Consider the following 23058-nt stretch of genomic DNA (forward strand, 5'->3'; position numbering starts at 1 on the left):
AGTTTTCTAAAAGCTCAGTTTGCAGTGTATGTAGGAGAGAAGTCTAAGCTACTGTGACCTCATCAACAGAATACCATGACAGCTTTAGCTGGTCTCTCTTCTCACCTACACATGTTTCAAAGTAGCTACACTGTTTTCCTACAACATGTAAGTCTCCTAATGTTGCTCTCTTGATCCCATCCTTTCCTTACTGCACTTTGATGAACCCAAAGAAGCCTGATTTCAAAGTGAGCTCAGTGGTAAAGGGGACTTTGGTGGTCTGACTCATAGCTCCACTTTTAGGACAACAGTTGATGTTTAATTAATTAAATGAATGAGTAAAGGGATAAATGAAGATCAGGGTTCTCATAGTCCACATAAAACCAAGAGTCGACAAACTACCACAATACAGAGCAAGGACTTAACTCTGGTGTTAACCCCCCCCCCACACACACACACTGGGGGGGGGGGTGGAAAAAACTTACTGTTATTGGTACATCCTTTGTTCCTGAATTTAATAAATGAAGATTTAAAACTTTCGGTAGATCTGTTAAAATGGAGAAGAAGTGTTTAAAAGACGCGCCCATAGCACATTTTACTCAGCAGAACATTAGTTTTTCAAGAGCTGCTCCGACTACACCCAGCTTAAATAATAAGCTTAAAAACCAAGACAAAAATGTAGAGAGTAACCTTTAGTGAACTCAGACATTACTTAGATTCCAGTAAGGCAATTACAATGCAAAATAACCATACTAAAAGAAAAATCAAGCTGGGAGGTGGCAGCACACACCTTTAATCCCAGCACTGGGGAGGCAGAGGCAGGCAGATCTCTATGAGTTCGAGGCCAGCCTGGTCTACAGAGTTTCAGGACAGCCAGGGCTGTTACACAGAGAAGCCCTGTCTTGGGAACGCCCCCATGCACCCACATGCGTACCAAATAAAATAAAATAAAATAAATTTTTCAAAAATATGGTCTTTAATCCTGGGCAAGTAAGCGTCAACTACAAATGATTCAACTAAGTATTTGTATTTTAATAAAAATTTTAGCTTGGTTGTTTATTATTTTAGAATTAGAATTCTTTCTTTCACCACTTAGGATAAACAATATTATCCATTATAATGCAATTGAATAATTCATGTCTTTAAAAAAATTTAGAGATAAATCTTTTGATTTTTATTTTACTACTGAAAAATGTAGACCTCTATGTGATTTCTTTGGGACTTTACAATTGCAGGAACTGGGCAGGACAGAAACCTCAGTCAATAAATACGGGGCTGGAGAGATGGCTCAGAGGCTAAGAGTACTGGCTGCTCTTCTAGAGGACCTGAGTTCAATTCCCAGTCACCACATGGTGGCTCTCAATCATTTGTAATGAAATCTGGTGCCCTCTTCTGGTGTGCAGGCATACATGCAGGCAATACTGTATGCATAATAAACAAACAAATAACTACTTATCACAACTGAATGTGTGAGGAACTAGACTAAGAAACTAATTTCTACCTCAGTTTCTACCTGGAATGCTCAAAATAATCCTGACCTTATTCTATCACCTGGGAAGCAGGTTTCTTTGAAGATTTGTAAAAGATCATGTGACCCACTGAGAAATAACGTACGAAGATGGATTGTAAGTAGAGCCACGAGAGAACTGCGTCTCAACTGGACTATTTTAGACCTTATGGTTTGAATGAGAATGGCCCGCACAGGCGCATGTATTTGAAGGACTGGTCTCTAAAGCAGAACTATTCTGAGAAGGATTAGGAGGTGTGGCCTTGTTGGAATAGGTATGTTACGAGGAGTAGGCTTTGGGGTTTCAAAAGCCCACACCAGGCCCAGTCTCTCTTTGCCTCCAACTTGCAGATAAGATGTAAGCACCCAGCTATAACTTCAGCATCATGCCTGTCTGCTGTTACGCTCTATGCTCCCCTCCACGATGTTCATGGATTAACCCTCTGGAAACCTAAGCAACAGTCCCCACCCCATTAAATGCTTCCTTTTATAAGTTGCCTTGGTCATGGTGTCTCCTCAGAGCAACAGAAAAGTAACTGAGAAAGACCCATAAAGACTTCCATTATTTTACCTTGTGTTCGAAGTGTTCCAAAATCTAACATTTCAGTTGAGGAATAAATTCCAGGAGCTGGGAAAACAGAACAGTGAACAATTATCTGCCAAGATAGGGTGCACCGAGAACAGAACAAACTCACATTCCTGCAGCTCTCAACTGACCTGTTGTAACTTCAACCTCCACGGGGAGAATGATGAACTCTGTGCTATCCGACGCATTCGTCTTGATTCTTATGAAGGCTGTATGATTATCTGCTTCTCTGGATGAAAAGCTGGCTCTCATCACTCCCTTGGTTTCATAAGGAGGGATTTCCTGTGAGGAAACACCGTATGTAGCACAGTGGAACACTGCACAACTACCTTGTTTATTCAATTGGACGACACAGACGGAAGGCACATTACTATGTCATCTATTAAGAAAAACAGTACATTACCATTTAAACATATGCTTCACTGATTTTAACACAAAACCTCCAATTTCAGAGAGTGTTAAAATAAAAAAAAAATGAGTGTTTTTAGAACTGGGGATGTATGTTCTGTCAAGACAAGCTAATCAAGCCAATGGTCTGAAAACAACTAAAAAAACTTTTAAAAGAATAACTAATCTAGAAAACCAGCTATTTTTCCTAACATGTTAGTTATAGATTCAGTCTTGAAATTATCCAATGGAAATGGCCCCATTAGAGGGCAGTATTTTCCAGAAGTCCATAGCTGATTCAGCCCCTGGGACATTCTAATGTATAGTGAAGTGGGCAAAGGTGACATCACGCAAAAGACGGACAGGAATGGTCGAGGGCAAAAGGATACCTATAGAGAGTCAAAGTTCTGCTCCCGTTTATTCAGCCTGCAACCCATCATAAAGCCCTGGTTCCTGCTTAATGATAAAACCTTACAGCAACCACGGGGCCCTGGGCAGCATGCTGCAGCTGTGCCTTGAGAGCTTCATCTCTTGATGGTTGGTTAGACCTCTCTGAGGGGAAGAGAGACTGTTCCTACTATATAAATAAATCTTGCTGGACATGGTGGCGTACATCTTTAATCTCAGTAGTTGGGAGGTGGAGGCAGAGGCAGGCGAATCTCTGTGAATTCAAGGCCAGCCTGGTCCACAAAGTGAATTCCAGGACAGCCAGGGCTGTTGCACAGAGAAACCCTATCTAAAAAACAAATAAAATGAAACAAAACAATCAGGGTGTCAGAGCATTTTCCCACACATGTGCACTAATGAAAGATATGAATCCTCAATCAAAAGACCTTGCTTTCATTAAAATATCATTTTCATTGTGGTTTTGATTCTCATTCCCTTTCAGGACCTTTCTAAAGGATCATGGGAAAAAATATGGATCTATGGAGCAGGGAAATTTAATCTGCTATGATTTGGGAGGGAAAGGATCTTAGTTATGCCACCTACTTCATAAATATTCATAAAACTTACTTAAAACCCACAACACAGAATCTATTGGGTTGCTACCTCCACTTTGGGGACAGTCCATTTGAATCTGCCTTTGCTAAGAAAACATCTGCTTAAACTTTCCAGTGTCTCAGATCAAATTCCTTGAGAAGACAACAACATACCTTCCTGTACTACAGGACAGGGACCACAATTTATTTTTTCTTATTCAAGGCCAAAAGGAACCATTACCGGTTATTATATTGTGCAGTCTCTTGGGGGTATTGAAAGGTCATGCTAATCCTGCCAGGGTTCAGTACAGTTCTTAGCTATTTAGAAGTAACTCTTTTCTATTCATTTACAAGTTTTCTAGTCATTACATAGCAGTTTTACTAGCATGAGGAAACAATCTACGATGGGGAATCCTGATTCAAGACATATAAATTCACACATCCTTGGGTGTAAACAGAGTCAACACTCTGTAAAACAGAAAATTTAACAAAAAAGCTGTAGCTGTATCAAAGTTTCAAAGTTGGGTGTGGAGTCTATAGACACCAAGTAGCTGATGCAAAGTGACTTGTTCAGAGTCCACCAGTAGTTATGGAGCCCAGAGTACATGTCCTAAAGTATATTGTGTTTGTCAGTGCCTTGTCTGTTTTGTGTGTATGTGCACATGGGTGCAGGTTCCCACTAGGCCAGCAGAGTCAGATCCCCTGGAGTTGAAGTTGCAAGTGGTTATGAGCCACCAGATGTGGGTGTTGAGAGCTGAACTTGGGTACTCTGAAAGAGCAGTACATGCTCTTAACCCTTGAGCCATCTCTCCAGCCCCAGTGGCTCATTTTTTGAGCAGATTTCTGGGCTATGTATTTCCACTTCCATTCCTGAAAATAAATACTAGATGGAAAGATTCTCAAAGGATTGTTTTAGCAATGGCATACAAATTGAGTTTTATTTCTTTTAAAGTCAAATCATATAATACACCTTCTCTCTTTTCTCTTTTTTTTTTTTTTTTAAGTTTTTCGAGACAGGGTTTCTCTGTAGCTTTGGAGCCTGTCCTGGAACTAACTCTTGTAGACCAGGCTGGCCTCGAACTCACAGAGATCCGCCTGCCTCTGCCTCCCGAGTGCTGGGATTAAAGGCATGCGCCACCACCGCCCGGCTCACCTTTTCTCTTTTCATCTTAAGCTCCGTTGAACCGGGTGAGCCAAAATGTTTTAGTAACTAGTAAGCTTTAAGTGATTGTGGTTAATAAGCCATTCAAAATGACTTGTTTATTGCTGGGATCATATGATAGATTTTCATGCTCTGTGTGTGTGTGTGTTCTTTAAAACCAATACTGTTTTTAGGTTGATTTTTTTTTTAATGTGTTTGGACACATTTTCTGAAAGTGTCCTATTTCAAACAATATACAGATTAACAAGACGATTTTTTTGTAAAAATGTCATCTTTTTACATGCTGAAAGAATATCTGAAAAGTAATCATAAGTTAGACCAAGTTTATAATTTTGCCATTTTTCTTTTATGTTGAATTATTATACCATATACCATAACTAATTTGTTTCTTTTCATTTTGTAAACTGTTTCATTTTTATATTATTTCAATTCATCGTGTTCATAATTCATTACTCATGCTGTATATCAAAAGATCATCATGTTGGTTTGAATGCCCTCTTGCCATAGACCACCAGAACTTTTGTCATATAGTATGTAATGAGAGGTACATACTGTATCTTCCATGAACTATTTTAAAAATAAAATGACTGACTTCCCATGAACACACATAAGAAAGCTGGGCTTCCACTCACCCACAGTTTTCTGGTACCTCCTTGCTGACCTGTTGGTAGTTCTAGGTGAAGGTCTCCTCCACTAGAGTACATTTCTACAACCTGGGACAAAGCATACACCATGGTTACAATCAAAGTCACTTTTATCACAGGTGTTTGCTGAAATGGCGAAGTTAGCATCCTCACTGCTTATTGGAGGGATACAAAAACAGGTAAATGAAGGTAAGTACCACATTGCCATCACTCATTTGCATAAACAACAGTATCTTTTAAATTAAATCAAGGTAACTTTGAAAACTTGGAAGAAATGTAGTTTCAGAAATTAGATTTTAGGAAGCAACAGAACATTTTATTTTTATTTTTTATCTTTTGAATTTTAGAGACAGGGTTTCTCTGTAGCTTTGGAGCCTGTACTGGAACTAGCTCTTGTAGACCTGGCTGACCTCGAACTCACAGAGATCTGCCTGCTATACCTCCCGAGTGCTAGGATTAAAGGAATGCGCCACCACTGCCCAGCAGAACACTTTCTTTTTTACCAAATAAAAATACATGTAAGTTATGAAGTGTTGGAAATAAAAATTTAAGGCCACATGTGGTGGCATATGCCTATAATCTCAGCTCTTGGGAGGTTGAGGTAATCTTGAATTCAAGGTCATCTTCAGCTTGTGTTATCTGAATCCAGCGTGGGCTACATGAGACCATCTCAAAAAAGCAAAAAAAAAAAAAAAAAAGAAGTATATATGTACATATAAATTCTATATATAGCTAAATCTAGTGGCAGACCCCAATAACTACTAGAACTGTGAAATAATGAAAAGATAAACATCCTGAGACATATGTAACAACCCTAATAAAGATCAAAACACTTAGTTTCTGAGCTGAAAACTCTCGATCTTAGAACAAATAAATTTCATTAACTTAAATAAATTTGAGGTAAAGTGGTGGAAAGCTTTTGTTACCTATTTTATCATAAAAGTATTCCAGAAAGAAATAAAAGAGAACAGAGCAATAAAACCTGCAAAATTCTAATATAAGCTGAAAGGTTTTCTGCTTGCTTGCTTTTCTTTGTGTGTGCTCTGAAGGTCACACACTCTGCAGGCTCATGAGCTAAGGTCGCCCACGGTACTATTACCTACCATTCAGCACAACTGCACACAACTGAGGGGCAGAATGCTTGTCTAGCAAGTACAAGGCCTACATTAACCCCTATCTTCAACAGACAGACAAGGAATAACTGGGAGGAGAGAAATTAAATTCAAAGAGAAGATAACTGGATAACAAAGTCTGAGAAAAATGGGCAATATTTAAACAACTGCAGACCAACCAACATCTCTTCAGCCCACTTAAAAAATCTTACGATTTTATAAAATCTTGGCAACTGTGACAGACTGAGATGTTTATGCTAAGCATTAATTCCCACCAAAATTATCCTCAGAAACTCACCTGTAAAGGCTCACTGTGAGGGTTGTGTATGTTTATTATGGGTGAAAAGCTGCTGTTTACAGGGACTCTGGCCCCAAGAAATGGCCTTAACCGATACGGATTTGGAACCCCAACACCAAATACCTGTTTCAAAGGGAAATAAGAAGTTTTTGAGTTGCTTTTTTAAACTATCATTTTCAACAATTACAGCTCTACTTGATCTATGGAAAACAGTCAATCTAACTTTGACATGAGAATATTACCAACTTCTAGAGATGATGACGCAGATCTGCTTTACTCTGTATGTGCATCTAGAATGGCCTCTGTGCATCTAGAATGGAAACTCAAGTGTGAACAGCCCTTCATGAGACCATGGGATATATATACAGAGAAGCAACAGGGAGCTGAAAGATTTCCAACTGTAACTGTTAAGAGATGGAGCTGTGACTCAGACAATGCTCAGAAATGGCCCAGGCTCAGGTTAACTCCACACGGGAACACTTTGCCTAAACTGACTAACAGGGAGAGGCAGCTATTCAAATGACAAGTGTTTATTGTATATGATGTGCTAGGCACATACGGCTTAACAGTGAACACACTAAAACAGGCCTGTGCTCGTGGCACTTACTCTAGTACTCAGCAGATGTCAAGAGAGATTCTTTCAGAATTTCTCTAATTACAGAGTAAGTCCCAGACTGGGAGCTGGAGAAGAGTGAGAGGTAGTTAGACAGACATCCTGTGAGCCAGAGCGACGGCACTAGCTTGAGAAAGGGCAGGGCAGTGCTGAGGGAAGCAGACAGACTTGAGGAAAACCAGGTATGAGAAAGTATAGATAGTGGACTAGAATACAGCAGGCCACTGAGGTTCATCTCAACAACAACCTGATCATAACCCACAGGAAATACAGACTGACTCTGACCACCTGGGTCTGCTGTTAATGCCTTAGGAGAGCCATGCTCTGAATTCTTGCAATAGTCTTCTCTTTAAGTCAACAAGTGTGGTCAGGGGTATAGCTAGCTGGTACAGTGTATATCTAGAATATGCAAGGGCCTCAGTTCATTTCCTGGCACTAAAAACAAACCACAACAAAAGCATAAACAAATGCAAATAAACAAACAAGTAAGTAAAAAAAATAAAATGCAAACTCCATAGGGTGCAGTAAATATAAGTACCCTAAGTCTAACACTCTCTTTTTTCTCTTCTTCCTGGAGTTTACTAAGTGAGCTCTTAAAGGCTATCAGATTTGCTGGCTATATCTGTGTACTGAAATGGAAGTTCAAGTTCTGGTTCTTACCTGGTAAGTGAACACCCCATGATTAGATGTGTTAATAAATAAAGTATTTTCCACATTTCCCACTACTCTTGCAAGAAAAACTACATCAAATGATGTGTTTCCTCCTGGAAGAATTTTCTGAAAAATAAAAGCAAGGAAATTAAATTGATTATCAAAAATGTCAGGGCATACTGACCGTTACAGAGCTAAAGTTCTATAAAACAAACAATTTCCATAAACTAGCTGTTTTCCTTTAAATATTTAGCCTTTAAGTTAGTCATATTCTTGTAAAATGAAAAAATAATAAAACATGTCTTCATTACCTACCTTCATCCTTTACTGGCCTAAAGCCCTGTTCAACATACAGATCCCTTGGACTCTGTTCAGTCAAAGGTCACTAGACTGGAAAAAGGCTCCTAATTATACACTGTTAGCTTTACCATCAGATAACCAAACAGCCCCAAGGCTGAAGCTGAACTTGTTATACAGATGTACTGTTGTACTACAAATAAGAAACTTGGTCCCCAATCCCCCACCTCTGCCCTTTGTCCATATGACGGAAGAAATGTCACTGCGACTTAAGGTAGGAAAGAAGGAACTCACTATCACTTCCTGTAGACCAAGAATGTCATCATAATCAGCAACAAAAGTTTTATTCCATGAAATTCAAGACTAAGGCTATAGTTTTGCCTGCAATGCAGCCTTAAGGAACATTTAATATGTAAAGCTATCATCTTTCTCATTCTGCTTCTATTGTGAGAACTCTAAAATGTTACCCAAATTATAGCCCAAAGCTTATGGCACTGAGACTCTGGCTTGATTCTAGAATGACAAAAGCTAGAAAGATTCCTTTTGCATTATCAGCAGGAAAAGCCAAAAAAAGAAAAAAAAAAAAAAAGAAATCTTAACTTTTTAAAAAATCTGTCACACACAATGTATGGATGAAAAGCATGTCCAAATAGAGAAGGAATGTAAACACTGGCTCACCACAGCAGAGAATGAGAAGACAATAGGGCTATCATACAAGAGGGCAAAAACAAAACAAAAACAAAAAACAAAACACAAAAAACACACATTGTTAAAAGCTGAATGTGGGCTCAAGCGGAGTATAGCACCCCTAGAAGTGTAACAAAAGAGGGATTCACACCTGATCCTGAATTTAAGAATGAATTCTTAATAAAGAATTCATTAATTAATAAAGGTGATGGCACATGCTTTTAATTCTGGCTCTCGGGAGGCAGAGACAGGCAGATGTCTGTGAGTTTGAGGCCAGCCTGGTCTACAAGAGCTAGTTCCAGAACAGGCTCAATAGCTACAGTGAAACCTTGTCTCAAAAAACAAAAAAACAAAACAAAACAAAAGGGTCTTGTGAATGTCCTACAATACAATTCTAAATAAGCCACTGGCTATTTAAGTAGACACCCAGTAATATAAATATTTTGAATTGATTTGAAATGAAAATACAACATATTACAATGTACAAGCAGCAGCTAAATAATCATTAGAAGGAAATTTATAAATTACACAATTATTTTGAACATACAGATCTCAATTCAACAATTTATATTTCTGTTTTGAGAAATACAGTAAATGAAATTCAAAGTAAGCAAAAATAAAGTTAGTTAAAATCTGATGAACTACAAAGCAAGAACCAGTCACTAAGATAAATAAAATCAAAGTTGGTACTTCAGAGCTCAAAACTGATTTAAAACTTCTATACAGAATGCGTGAAAAAGAGGAGAATACATGGGAATCTAAAACATGAATGGCATTATACAAGCTTTAGTTCTAGATGATACATTATATACACATCTATACACTGTATACTATGGAAGGGTAAAGGAATATAGGGCTCCTCTAAGAAAGATGGAAAACTAGTATCCACTTCTGTGTAGTCAGAAGGAAAAATATCTGGTTAACAAAAAAATAAGACTATGCCATACCAATAGAGGTTAGGGAACCAGTAAAGGGCCATGGGAGGAGAGGAGCCTTCAAAGGAGGAGGATAGAACACTGCTGTGGGACAATGGTCTCGTACCCTGTAAAGACTTGTCACTTGTATTGCTTTAATAAAATGTTGATTGGCCAGGAGCCAGGAAGGAAGTATGGGGGGGTGACCAAATAGGAGAATTCTGGGAATAGGAAAGGCTCAGTCTGCAGTTGCCACCCAGAAATAGAGGAAGCAAGATGAGACTGCCTCACTGATAAAAGGTACCAAGCCATGTGGCTAACACAGACAAGAATTATGGGTTAATGTATGATGTCAGAGTTAGTTAATAAGGCCGGACAGTGGTGGCGCACTCCTTTAATCCCAGCATTTGGGAGGCAGAGGCAGATAATCTCTGTAAATTTGAGGCCAGCCTGGTCTACAAGAGCTAGTTCCAGGACAGGCTCCAAAGCTACAGAGAAACCCTGCCTTGAAAAAAACAAAAAGATTTAGTTAATAATAAGCCTGGGCTAATAGGCCAACCAGTTTATAATTAATGTGGGCCTCTGTGTGTTTCTTTGGAAGTGAATGACTGCAGACTGGGCAGGACAGAAACCTCTGACCACAGATGGTGCCCAACATGGAGGAACTATATCCACATAAAACCTGAGAGAGCTTGGGAAGTCATTCTGGACACAAAAGAACAAAGTTAAGTATGGCTTCTTAGTGGCAGCATTTTCTTGGGTGGGCTCTGTTTGCTAGAGCAAGCATGTGTCATTTAAGAGAGGCTTCCTGACTCAGCTTTAGCTATAAAAACCCTGCAGCTCTTTTAAGAGGCCCAACTACCAAACACGTAAATGGTGTTTATGAGCAGTCGACAGCATGCTTCTTGGTGGTGGCAGGGACCTTGAAACTCCATAGATTTCTGGCAATAAACATGGCTCCCACCAGTACTTTTGCCATGAAGCTAGACTCTCAAAAAGCTAAGAAATGGGGTGGATCCAACCGTTAAAGCCACAGCTTTAATCCTAGCCTTATTGCTTAACAAATTAAAGACTCATGTGGTTAGAAAAAGATATACAGTAAAGATGGATTCAGATGAAAAAAAAATTTCTAAATGATTTACAGTGTATTTAAAAATATAGGTAGGCTTGGGAGAGAAGAAAAAGGATAATATTCTTAAAAAAATAAAAAGAAAGAAAGAGAATAGTTGGATATGATGGCACACACCTTTAATCCCAACACCTGGGAGGCAGAGGCAGGCAGATCTCTGTGAGTTCAAAAACAGTCTGGTCTGCAGAGTGAGTTCCAGGACACCAAAGAAACACAGAGAAATTTCATCTCAAAAAACTAAAAATTAAAAATAAAAAAATAGTTTAAAATAAAGCCATGTAAATATGGAAATTATACAGAGAATCTGGATACTGTATGTAATTGTGTTGTCTTTGAATTGTTTGATGGCTGAGGAAGGAGCAACAGTTGCTAAAAGATATTTGATTATAAATGTTGCTGAATTAATATAACATATATATTTTGAATATGCTTTGACTTCAAAATTTAAGTCAAAAAATACGTTACCTTGGAGAAGTGGTTTTGCTTTTGTTGCCACAGGAAATGAGAGGCTATAGATTCATCCTGAGTTAAGAAAAATCAGGTTTTATCAAGAAAGACCCCCCGCCCCCGAAGAATCTCCAATAGGAGCAAATGGCCCAGATGATAATACATTTCAGAGGATCTCCGTTGGAGTTTCCTCTAAGTTCTACATCCAGAAAAGCCTCAAGACTACTCGTTGAGAAGATCAAGCCTCACAGAATACTTCAGCCAGGACTTGAGCATAATCCTAAATTTTCTTTAGGTCCCCATAAGATTATCAGCACCCCCAATCAGTAGGAAGAAGTCTAGAAAACTATGCCCACATTCCCAGAAAAAACTGTGGATGTTTGTCTTTATTTAGAGTGTTGGTTACAAGTTGTTATGGATAATGGTCAGGAAAAAGCTCAACAAAGGAGATTAGAATCAGAGTTCTTGTTTTGAAAAAAAAATTGGGGGGGAGAGATGCTGTGAGACAATGATCTTGTACCCTGTAAAGACTTATCACTTGTATTGGTTTAATAAAATGCTGATTGGTCAGTCGCCAGGCAGGAAGTATAGGCGGGGCAACCAGAATAGGAGAATTCTGGGAAGAGGAAAGGTTTAGTCTGTAGTCATCATCCAGACACAGAGGAAGCAAGATGAGAATCCCTTGCTGATCAAAGGTACCAAGCCATGTGGCTAATTATGGGTTAACGTATGATTTAAGAGTTAGTTAATAAGAAAGCCTGATCTAATAGGCCAACAAGTTTATAATTAATGTAGGCCTCTGTGTGTTTCTTTGGGACTGAATGGCTGCGGGAATGGGCAGGACAGAAACGTCTGTCAGCAGAACACATCAGGGAAATAAATGGGGGAAGGGAATAATGGAGCAGCAAGGATTAAATGGAGTGGGAGTAGAAGGGCAGGGTACAGGAAGAGAAATGGGGAGGGACAACTAACACTGAAAGCACTTTGAAAAAGCCATATGGAAACCCACTACTGTAGAAGCATCTTAAAATACATACATATATGCCTATAAAGACTTTAAATGGAGTTACACTATAGTGTGAACAGCACCCTAACTAGATACCACATGCCTGCAAATTAAAAACTCTAGCACCAGTAATGGGATACCTCTTTTTGAGTTTATTGGCCAGTGGGGTTCCATAAACCACCAAATGTTACAAGGTATTACCAATGCTCTTGGTCATTATCCAGAGTTTTATGGCAAGACCCTATTGCTGAGATACCCCATTCTTGAGTCATGGAATATGGAAAAATCTAGCTGGTACTCACCTGGAAGCTGAATCCCTACTGGCTAGCTTTCACAATGTTGGAAAGTGCTATGCACGCTATCAGAGAAGAAAAATAACCATTAATATCATCTAGCTGTGAACCCTGCAAGCTACAATAATGATGGGTCTGACAAGTTACGCTCAGTGGTGCACCAGTGGCATGAATGTTATGGAAATATCCAACTGCTTTATGCTTTGATCTTCTCCGTGAGATGGAAACCACACCTGACAATGTTAAAGGGGCCAAGAACCTGTAGTTAAGATAGGACATAGGCCCTAGAAGAGAACCTACTACTGTTCTGCTAAATGACACAGTGTAACATAAGTGTCTAATTGCAGTTGATGGCAATTAACACAGAGACCCTCACCTGGTCAACCTTCAGGCAGTAAGACAGGGGAGTGCTCAGTCCTAAAGGGGCTGTCCAAATCCCAAGGCGAAGGGATCTTCAAGGAGAGGGGATAGAAAGAGTTTAAGAGACAGAGGGGGTAGATAATGCAAGGAAAGTTTTCTGGACACAACAGGGCAGTTGCAAATATGAACTCAAGAGATTTTAACAGCAAACACAAGATTTATGTAAGCTTGAGTCAGACAAAATCCCAAGACAGAGAGGAGATGGTCACAAAATCCTACCATGAGCTGTTGAGCTATAGGCAATTTATATCTGTTGTGGGAAGAAGAGTCCATTTTCTTTTATGGTGTGACCCCTGGCAGGTCAGCCATTCTCTAAGGGAGTCCTCACTCCTAAGACTAGTTGGGCAATATAAACTAAATTTGAAGAGTTCAAAAACAAACAAACCACCATGCCAAGTTGGGTGGGCAGGGAGGTGAGGGTAGATCTAGGAGGGGTGGTTGGGGGTAAGTATAATAAACATACATTGCACAAAATCCCAGCACTTGGGAGGCAGAGGCAGGCAACTGTGTGAGTTGGAGGCCAGCCTGGTCTACAAGAGCTAGTTCTAGGACAGACACCAAAGCTACACAGATAAACCCTGTCTCAAAAAACCAAAAGAATTGATAAAAGTATTATTTTAAAAAGTAGACTGTTGCAAAGAGAGAAAGAAAGGACAGTCCTGAAGTCCACAGGAGTGACAAGACAGGTGAAAGTGCAGAGAAATAGAAGGGTTGCCATGGAAAAGAAGCAAGTCACAGTTCACAGAGCTACAACTCTATCGCTGCGGAGTGGAACAGAAACCTCATCTGTAAGGTAAACTAGGAGGCCTAGGTGAAAAGAGCTGTCAGTCCTACCCACAGGACAAGACCACAGCTTTCATAAGTCTCAAATCTTCCTGAGACAGTGACTTCTCTAACAGGATGGGTCAGCAGTAAAGAGGAGTTCTCCAGGGTCAGAGGGCTGTGCCCAGTAGCTACCTGTAGAGGCAACCTACTGTTTATAACAAAGTGTCCCTGGAAGCTTGAATATCCAGAACTCATCATGAGAGAGACAGGCCCTGGGGACTGAGAAGTACAGGCAGCATGCTCGTCCACTGCCCTGAGGCACCTATCCCACACGAGGTTCAAAGCTGTAGAATCCAATCGGGACACTATCCCACACTGCAGCCTTGCCTCCTCTCTTAAGACAGTGTTTCTTTGTTGATTTCTCAATGCATACTCCAGGCTAGTTGGCCTGTGAGCTTCCAGAGATTCCTCTATCTCTAGCTCCCATCTCCCTTCAGGGGTACTAGAATTAGACTCATACTATATGATCAGTTTTTATTTGAGTTCTGGAGATTTGAACCCAGGTCCTCATATGCAAGTGTTTTACCTGTTGAATCATTTCCCCAGAAAACCAAAGAGCTATTGGAAAAGGAAAGCTCAATCAATCAAATAACAATTTTTCTTTATTTATTCTAATTTCTTATTCTTTCCTCTTCCCTTTATAACATGTTTCTCTACTCTTCTTTTTCCTTTTGTTTATCTAACTTTGCTTCAACTTCCTCCTTTTTCTGCCTCTTCCTTTACCTCATCCATTTATTATTTTCATTTATTCTAAATAATTAAAAAATTTAAAGACTTATTATGTATATGAGTGTTTTGCCTGTATTCTGTCATTACACCACCTGTGTGCCTAGTGCCCAATGAGATCAGAAGAGGGCATCAGAGTCTCTAGAGCAGGGGTTATAGATGGTTATAAGCAGTCATGTCAGTGCCGGGAACAGAACCCAGGTTCTCTGCAAGAGCACCAAGTGCTTTAAACCTCTGAGCCATCTCTCCAGCCCAACCCTAATTTTTAACTTCAAAGTTAAATTCTTCATTAGTTTTGTCAAGCTTTATGTAGTGGTACATAGTGATATAAAGGTGGGTTTTACTTTATTTTAGATCTATTTCTTCTACTTGCATGACTTAGTGTTACAGTTGCTACAGTAGTTCACCTAGAGACAGAACTCTCAGGCACAGGGTGCTCACTAAAATGAAAAGCAAATAAAACAGGAAAAGACAGCATAACAAACAGATGCACAAATTGCAGCACAAAGGCACAAGAACCATGAAAAAGTAAAGAAAGATAACTCCTCCAAACGATCACAATTCCTCAACAGTCAGAATCAGATACTGAAGTAGCTAAAACACCTGACAAATATCTTAAAAGCAAAACACCCCAGAGGATCAATCATACAAATGAGTGAAGTATGGAAATTAATCCTAGATCAAAAGAGAAAAAACGGGCACAGAAAAGAGAAAATGAGCAAAGGGGAAGTGAAAACCAGCATGGAAATTGGGATTTAGAAAACCAAAGAGCTATTGGAAAAGGAAAGCTCAATCAATCAAGTAACAAAGACTGTGCAAAGTGTCCTGACAGACTCGCCCAAGTAGAAGTTAGAATATCAGGGTAGCGCACAAGGTTGAGGAAACACCATATTCAAACATTCTGAAAGAAATGAACAAGCTTAATTGCAATGACCAAGAACTCCAGAATATGATTAAGAGACTAAACCAAAGAATCCTTTGAGGCAAAGAATTGGAGATGGAGAGAGACCCTACTTGATAAAATTCTAGCAGAAAATTTCCTAAGTCTAGAGAAAGAAGTGGACAACCAAATGCAAGAGACTCTTAAAGTCTAAGCGGAAACAACCAGAGAAGTGTGCTTCATAACATATTGTCAAGATGTCAAAAACACAAAGCAGAGAAGATACAGTAGAGATGTAGGGGAGGGAGGAAACAAGTTTACAACGTGAAACTTGTCAGAATAAGTATCAGATCTTACTTGAGCAGCCCCATGGTAAGAAAAGCACGGGACAAATACTTCAAGCCTATGATTACGTCTAGCAGAGCTCTCTTTTAAAATTGATGAAGAAATTAGGACATTTCAAGCACAAACTAAGGTAGTTTATGACCACTAGGCCAGAGAGGAAAGAAAGGCTAAAGCATTATAATTCCGTAAGAGGAACAGATTAACACCGGACAGCTAGGAAGGACTTCATCATGTCCAGACTAAGTAAGCCAGGAAACCCTTAACACTAATAGAAACAAAGAAAAGTCAAATAATAGCTCCCCAAATTATCTCTTAATAACAACCTTAAATGTTAACGGCCTCAATGCATCAATAAAAAGACTCAGGTTAACCAGACTGAAAAAATTCAACTATATGTTGTCTACAAGAAAAATACCTCACTGGAAAAGACACTCACAGAAGTTTTTTAATTTATCAGCCAAACAAAAGCTGGTGTAACTATTCTGACAGGTGAAAGAGTTCAAAGTAAAATCTGAAGTGATAAAAAAAGACTTTACATACTAATAAAAGGCATAGTTCTTAATTCCAGCACTTGGGAGGCAGAGCTCTGTGAGCACGAGACCAGCCTGGTCTACAAAGTGAGTTCCAGGACAGCCAGGGCACAGGGAAACCCTGTCTAAAAAAAAAAAAAAAGAAATAAAAACCAACCAAATAACAAACATATAATTCATCAAGAAGATACAATAATTGTAAATACCTATGTACCACATTTTGGGGCTCCTGGTTTCATAAAAGATCACTAGTGGGCATTAGATCCTGATACAAAGAGGGCGTGACTTTTAAATCTCACTTTCTTATTTATATATTTATTTAATGTGAATGGGTGTTTTGCCTGTATATATGCCTGTACACCACCTGTATGCAGAGCCCGTAGAAGCCTGAAGACTCCTTTGGAATGGGAGTTACAGATAGGTGTGAGCTGCCATTTGGATGCTGGGAATTTAACCCAGGTTCTCTGGGAAAGCAGCATGTGCTCTTAACCACTGAGCCATCTCTTTAACACTATCCTGCCCACCATCTTTAACACTACCCTGCCTACCATCTTTAACTACTGAGCTATCTCTTTAACACTATCCTACCTACCATCTTTAGACAGGTCATTCAAAAAAGAACCAACAAAGAAAACGGAGTTAAATTACACCACAGACCAAATGGACTTAACAGCCGTCTGTAGGATACGCTATTCAACAAAAAGGAAATACATTTATTCTCAACAGCCTATGGTACCTTCTCCAAAACAGATATACAGTAGGTCTCAACGTAAATCTTAAAGACAAAATAATCAAAATAATTTCTTTTAAAAATTTGAAATTATGTTTATTTATTTAGTATGTGGATGTGTATACACCATGACACATAAGTGGAAGTCAGAGCACACTTTCAAGAACTGGTGTCTTTTCTTCCATCATGTGTGCCCAGGAGATCATACTGAGTTGGACTTTAAAACAATTTCTTGCATCTTATATGACAGTAGAATAAAAGTAGAAATCAGTGACTAGGGGAACTACAGAAAGCACAACAGTACTTGGGTATAAGAGACACTCTTAAATGACCAGTAGGTTACCGAATTCATTTTGGGGAGGAATTGTACCTGATAATGCCCTAGAATCAAATGAAGCAAAAGTATAATTCTAACTGACCAAAACCTTTGGGATATAATTAAGGCAGTTTTAAGAGGAAAGTTTAAAACGATGAGCTCACATATTTAAAAAATTGTAGAGGAGGCTGGAACTCTGGCCCCAGCAGCTAAAGGCACTTGCTGCCCTTGTAGAGGACTCAGGTTTCTAGTACTCACATGATGGCTCACAACTGTCTGGAGTTTAGTCTCAGGAGATAATGGCCTCTTCTGCCCTCATGAGCACTAGGCATGCTCATGATACAGACACACATGCATGGAAACATTCACACACAATATATACAAATAAGGAAATCTTTAAAAAATTAGAGACCTCAAATAAACAAATTAATGATGTACCTCAAAAGTCTTAAAAAAAACATGAACGAATCAAAGCTAAAGGCAGTAGATAGCAGGAAAGAATAAAGATCAGGGCGGAAATTAAGGAAAATGGAGACTAAAATAACTATATACAGAGTCAGTCCAGAGTTGTCACTTCTTGAAAAGTAAACAACATTGATAAATCCCTAGCCAGTCTAACCAAAAGAGAGAAGATCTAAACTAACAAACTTAGAGATGAAAAGGGGGAATGTCACAAGAGATTCTGATGAAATCCAGAGAACCAATGGGGAATACTTTGAAACCTTTATCATAAATCTGAAGAAAAGTTAATTCTTAGATATATGTGACCTACTAACATACACCAAGAAGATATAAATAATTTAGATCTATAACAAGCAACAATACTGAAGCAGTAATAAAGACACCCCCAACACTGCGACATACAGGCATAAACAAAGGACTTTGTAAAAGGCTGCCAATAGCACAGCCAATAACTCCAATGATTATCAAATGACTGCATGAACTTAAAACAATTACCAGAGTGAAGGCATACACCATAGAAAGTATAAAAATCGTTACCAGTTTAAACACTGAACAGATAATATCTGGATTAATAAGGAACTACAAACAAACAACCCAAAAGGACAAATCATCTAGCCAATAAATACTTACTGAACTGAATAGTCTTTTCTAAAAAGAAATTTAGTCAATAAACGTTTGGCTGAGTGTTCAATACCTTTAGCCATTAGAAAAATACAAATTACAACTGCTGTGAGATTCCATCTCACCCAAGTCAGAAAAACAACAAGAAATTCTGGTGTGGACGGATGCAGAAAAGATGAAGATGTATATGCTGTCTGTGAGAATGAAAATGGTTGTAGCTATTAGGGACATCAGATTAAACTAACATTGATACCACTGCTGGGTTCTTATCTAAGGGAGTCTCAGCACACCAGAGAAACTAGCACAGCCGTGTTTACTACTTTGCTATTCACAACATCCAAGATACGGAACCAGCCAGGCTGTCTGCCAAGGAGGGAGTGGATGAAAAAATGTGGTATATATACATAATGAAGTTTTATTCAGCTGTAAAGGAAAATGAATTAATGACATTTGCAAGAAAATGGATGTAACTGAAAAGCATCATGGTATATGTAAATAGTCTAATTATATATGTATAAAATTGTCAAAAGAATTGATTATGTCAACTTCTTCCCTTCAAGAAAGGGCACTATATACATCTCCATGCCCATACATTTAAAAACTAGAAGAACTGGAAAGACTCACTCAGAGTCTGGTAAATTCAGCAAAGCATACATAAGTTACCACAGGTGACCAGAACAGGTCTACATCTGATTTCTCCCCTTACTTTCTTCTGTTTTTGATCAACGGTGACTCTTTTAAAATAAGCTTTAACATTCCATTCTTCTGCATACGCTCTTCTGCTGCTTTCGAATTTTAGAAAGGACAGAAGCCAAGGCCTCATACAATGTGCAGGGCCCCTCACAACCCGAGAACCCTCTTCCTCCCGGGTCAGCTTTCACACCAGTGTCTGCACTACCTGCTCTTTCGGGACTGCTCTTCTCTAGTCGCCATTCATTCGAGTCTCTGGTCAAACACTGCCTACTATTTAAAACACAATCCCCCTTAACAATAAACCCCTTATTCCACTGCTTTTCTTTTTCTTAGATCACGCTGTCTTCTAAAGTCTCATAAAGTATATTTATTGTATTTGCTGAAGTCGCCAAACCCCCTTTAGGGGCAAGTACCATGAGCAGTGATCTCTTGTTTGTTCAGTGATAAATCCTGGTAATATCTGTTAAATTAATAAATTTGTTACTTCTATATAGGTGGTAAAGCTGGTTTTTACATTTATATTTCCTTACATATTGTAAATTATAAAAGTAGTAAGAGCTTATTATACTTACACACAGCAAAGATGTGTGAGGAAGAGAAGTAAATGATCTCTCTCTCTCTCTCTCTCTCTCTCTCCCTCTCTCCCTCTCCCTCTCTCTCTCTCCCTCTCTCCCTCTCCCTCTCTCTCTCTCTCAATAGCTTTTTCGAGATAGGGTTTCACTGTGTAGCTTTGGAATCTGTACTGGAACTAGTTCCTGTAGACCAGGCTGGCCTTGAACTCACAGAGATCCACCTGCCTCTGCCTCCCAAGTGCTGGGATTAAAGGCGGCACCACCACCACCACCACCACCACCACCACCACCACCACCACCACCACCACCACCACCACCACCACCACCACCACCACCACCACCACCACCACCACCACCAGTCCCCAGCCAAGGTTAATGTTCTCAGGTCACTCTACACCAGTATAGCTATCTATTTACCCTGGCTCTTACTGATATACCGAAACCCTCAGAAACCTTTGTTTTTCATAAAATGGTGCATTCTGTGCTACAATATGCTTTTCTTACAGAGAACACACTGTATATTGGTTCCTAGCAACGGACACTGGTTTCTTTACCTGTACAATACCCTACACTAGCATATGTGCTATAGCATCACATGTGCTCAATTCCCAACAATATGCATGGATATCAGAGTTTAACCTAAAATGGAATAAATATTTAGGCTTCTACACCAAATTAAAAATAACCATTAATGCTTACAATAGCCTTCAATCCATGAGATTATTTAAAGTGTAATAAGATAGCTTAAATTTTTTGCATTTTATCTATAAACTGAAACATTTTTATTAATTATGCTTGCCTGAAAATTTAACTGAAATATAGCTATATAGAATTTAGTCTTTTAAATAATTCTTCTTTTTCCCTATTTTCTATGGGTTGGTTAATACAGAGACGGTATTGGGTAGCTTAAAAAAAAAAAAAAAAGCTTCATGAGTTATAAGAAACATTTTTCCCCCAAAGAAATAAGATGTGATGGGGGATTCTGAGGGTGTCCATAATGGAAGGGTGTGTTTTCCTGAGTATGAGGAACACTTTTCATTCCCCCACAATGGCTTTTACTATAGGTCTGAAACTGAGGAGGTAGGGAAATGAGGTCACTCTACCCTGTCTCTCCCCTTCACGCCTGAGACTCTGGAGTCTGCCTTACCATGAGAAAAAAGATAGAAAGCACAAGGGACAAGAGGAAAGAAAAAAAAATCACACCAATTTTGGCGATCTTTAGGGGGTGGGAAGTTTATCTTCTTAAAGCTGAACCTAAAGGCATCTACAGCAAGACTGTGATGGGTGTCATGACAGTCACTGCTTAGTTCCGCTTCCTGGAACTAATTCTGAATACGTACACAATTTATCTTTTCAAGGAATTTCCAGAAAGTCTGTTCTCTACATAAAGTTCATCAGCAGAAATATTCTCTGGGAGACAGTCTAGATCAGAAGTGTCAAAATGGCAGAAAAAAAAAGCTTATGCTATGTAGTCTACCCTGTCTTTCTAAAATTCAACTCACTTCCAATGTGGGAAAATTGGGAGATACATAAAGCTTCTTATTTCTGACTTGCCTTGAAAAATCAGAACTGCACAGGACTTCCAACTCCCACAAGACAGTCAAGTAAAGCCATGTTGGAGCTGCTCAACTGGACGGATTGTATGCTCCCAAACACCGCAGCCCCTGGGTTGTTTACCTAGTTGCCAACTCCTGGTCTAGACAATATTGGATGAAGTGAAAGGATCAAAGCCGTGCCCTCGGCCAAGATAAGCTTGAGACACTTAGAAACAGCAAAGGATCACTTGAATTAGTGAAGCCAGTCAACAAATTATTAACTATTCATTTATCTAAGTATAGCACAATCAAGCCACTAGTTTAGGGTTGTTTCCATTTTTCCTTGCCTTCCAACCTAGCATGTCCACATACTGGTGGTACATGAAATCTCTGTCTAAGCGCGTGCGCGCGCGCACACACACACACACACACACACACACACACACACACGGAGGGAGGCAGGGAGAATGAGCACAGGTGTTATAATGCCACAGCAAAGTATGAGGCAAATCACTGGACAAATTAGACTCATAGAAGGCTCTTGCAAGTTACTCATGTTACTCATAACCAAAGCAAAACCGTCTGAGCCCTACCTCTTACTTTATATACTCACATCTCCCTCGGTATTAGAATTTTGTTATTTGTCTTGAGACCACTGAGACATTAATTTTAAAAATGTGAAATATCTTTTAGGAAAAAAACAAGAATAACTCAAGGAAAATTTAAGAAATACTTTAAGAAAAGGGATATTTTCCATGAAAATTACAAAGAAATTAAGCTTTTATTATCAAAAGCAATATGCTTTATTTTGAAAATATTTCAAAGATGGAGGTAGAAAAAACTTAAACCACAGCCATTTTTTAACCACAGAAGCTGCTAATAAAAACACATGACAAAACAGGATTTTAAAGAGAAATGTAAAACACTGAACAACTAATATGAAATTAACCAGTAGTTTATAAAAGTCTTATGTGTTACAAAATACGTTCATTTTCTTAGTCACTGCCCTTCAATAGTCAACAAAACCCTGGGAAGATGAAATTAGAATCCATTATTTACTTTCTCCTCATTTTAATGAAATCCCTATTCACTATTTTGAAAGCCTACACATTAAAACATAATGTATCTCCTAATTAAAAAAAAAAACTTACTTCAGTTCCTTTTTCTGTTGTTTTGATCAGAAAGGCTCTTTCTTGAAAAACAGCTTCACATCTTACTACCAACATCATGGGTAAAAACTTGGAGGATGCACATGGCACACAGAGCTCCACCATGATCGTGACTATGACGACCACGATGACTGTGGCATCTACTGTAAAAGGGACTTTGCAGGTGTACACAGGTCAGCTGACTATCTCAGTGGTCCTGACCCAGTGCCATGAGTTTACTTCACTAGTGGCAGATGCAGCAGCCAGGGAGAAAAGAAGCACAAGGAGGGAATGACATGTTGCTGCTGGCTTACAAAAATGGAAGAGCCCATAGGAGCATTAAGCTCAGTGAGGGCCTGATCAGCAAGAAAATAGGGGCTTCCATTCTGCAAACAAAAACGACTTGATTCCACTAAAGATTTGAATGAGTACAGAGGTGCATTTCCTCTCAGTCTCTAGGCAAAGAGGGACTGAGCCCAGGCTATCTTAATTCATTTTTCCCTCCTAAAGACAGGTTTCTCTATAGCTTTGGAACCTGTCCAGGAACTCGCTCTGTAGACCAG

The 23058-nt window shown here is 39.1% G+C and overlaps 1 protein-coding gene across 2 annotated transcripts in view; it reads right to left on the reverse strand.

Moving 5' to 3' along the window:
• Tmem131 (transmembrane protein 131) overlaps positions 1-23058 on the reverse strand; it is a 157270-nt gene that overhangs the window by 45562 nt on the left and 88650 nt on the right. For both annotated transcript variants that reach the window (XM_057751074.1, XM_057751073.1), the window contains exons 6-11: positions 7929-8045; positions 6656-6778; positions 5234-5314; positions 2204-2354; positions 2058-2114; positions 465-526 (exon numbers count right to left, since the gene is read on the reverse strand). In XM_057751074.1, coding sequence (XP_057607057.1) covers positions 465-526; positions 2058-2114; positions 2204-2354; positions 5234-5314; positions 6656-6778; positions 7929-8045 — 591 coding nt within the window. The remainder of the gene's footprint in view (positions 1-464; positions 527-2057; positions 2115-2203; positions 2355-5233; positions 5315-6655; positions 6779-7928; positions 8046-23058) is intronic.

This window comes from Chionomys nivalis, chromosome 19 (genome assembly GCF_950005125.1).
Source record: "Chionomys nivalis chromosome 19, mChiNiv1.1, whole genome shotgun sequence".
Classification (NCBI taxonomy): domain Eukaryota; kingdom Metazoa; phylum Chordata; class Mammalia; order Rodentia; family Cricetidae; genus Chionomys; species Chionomys nivalis.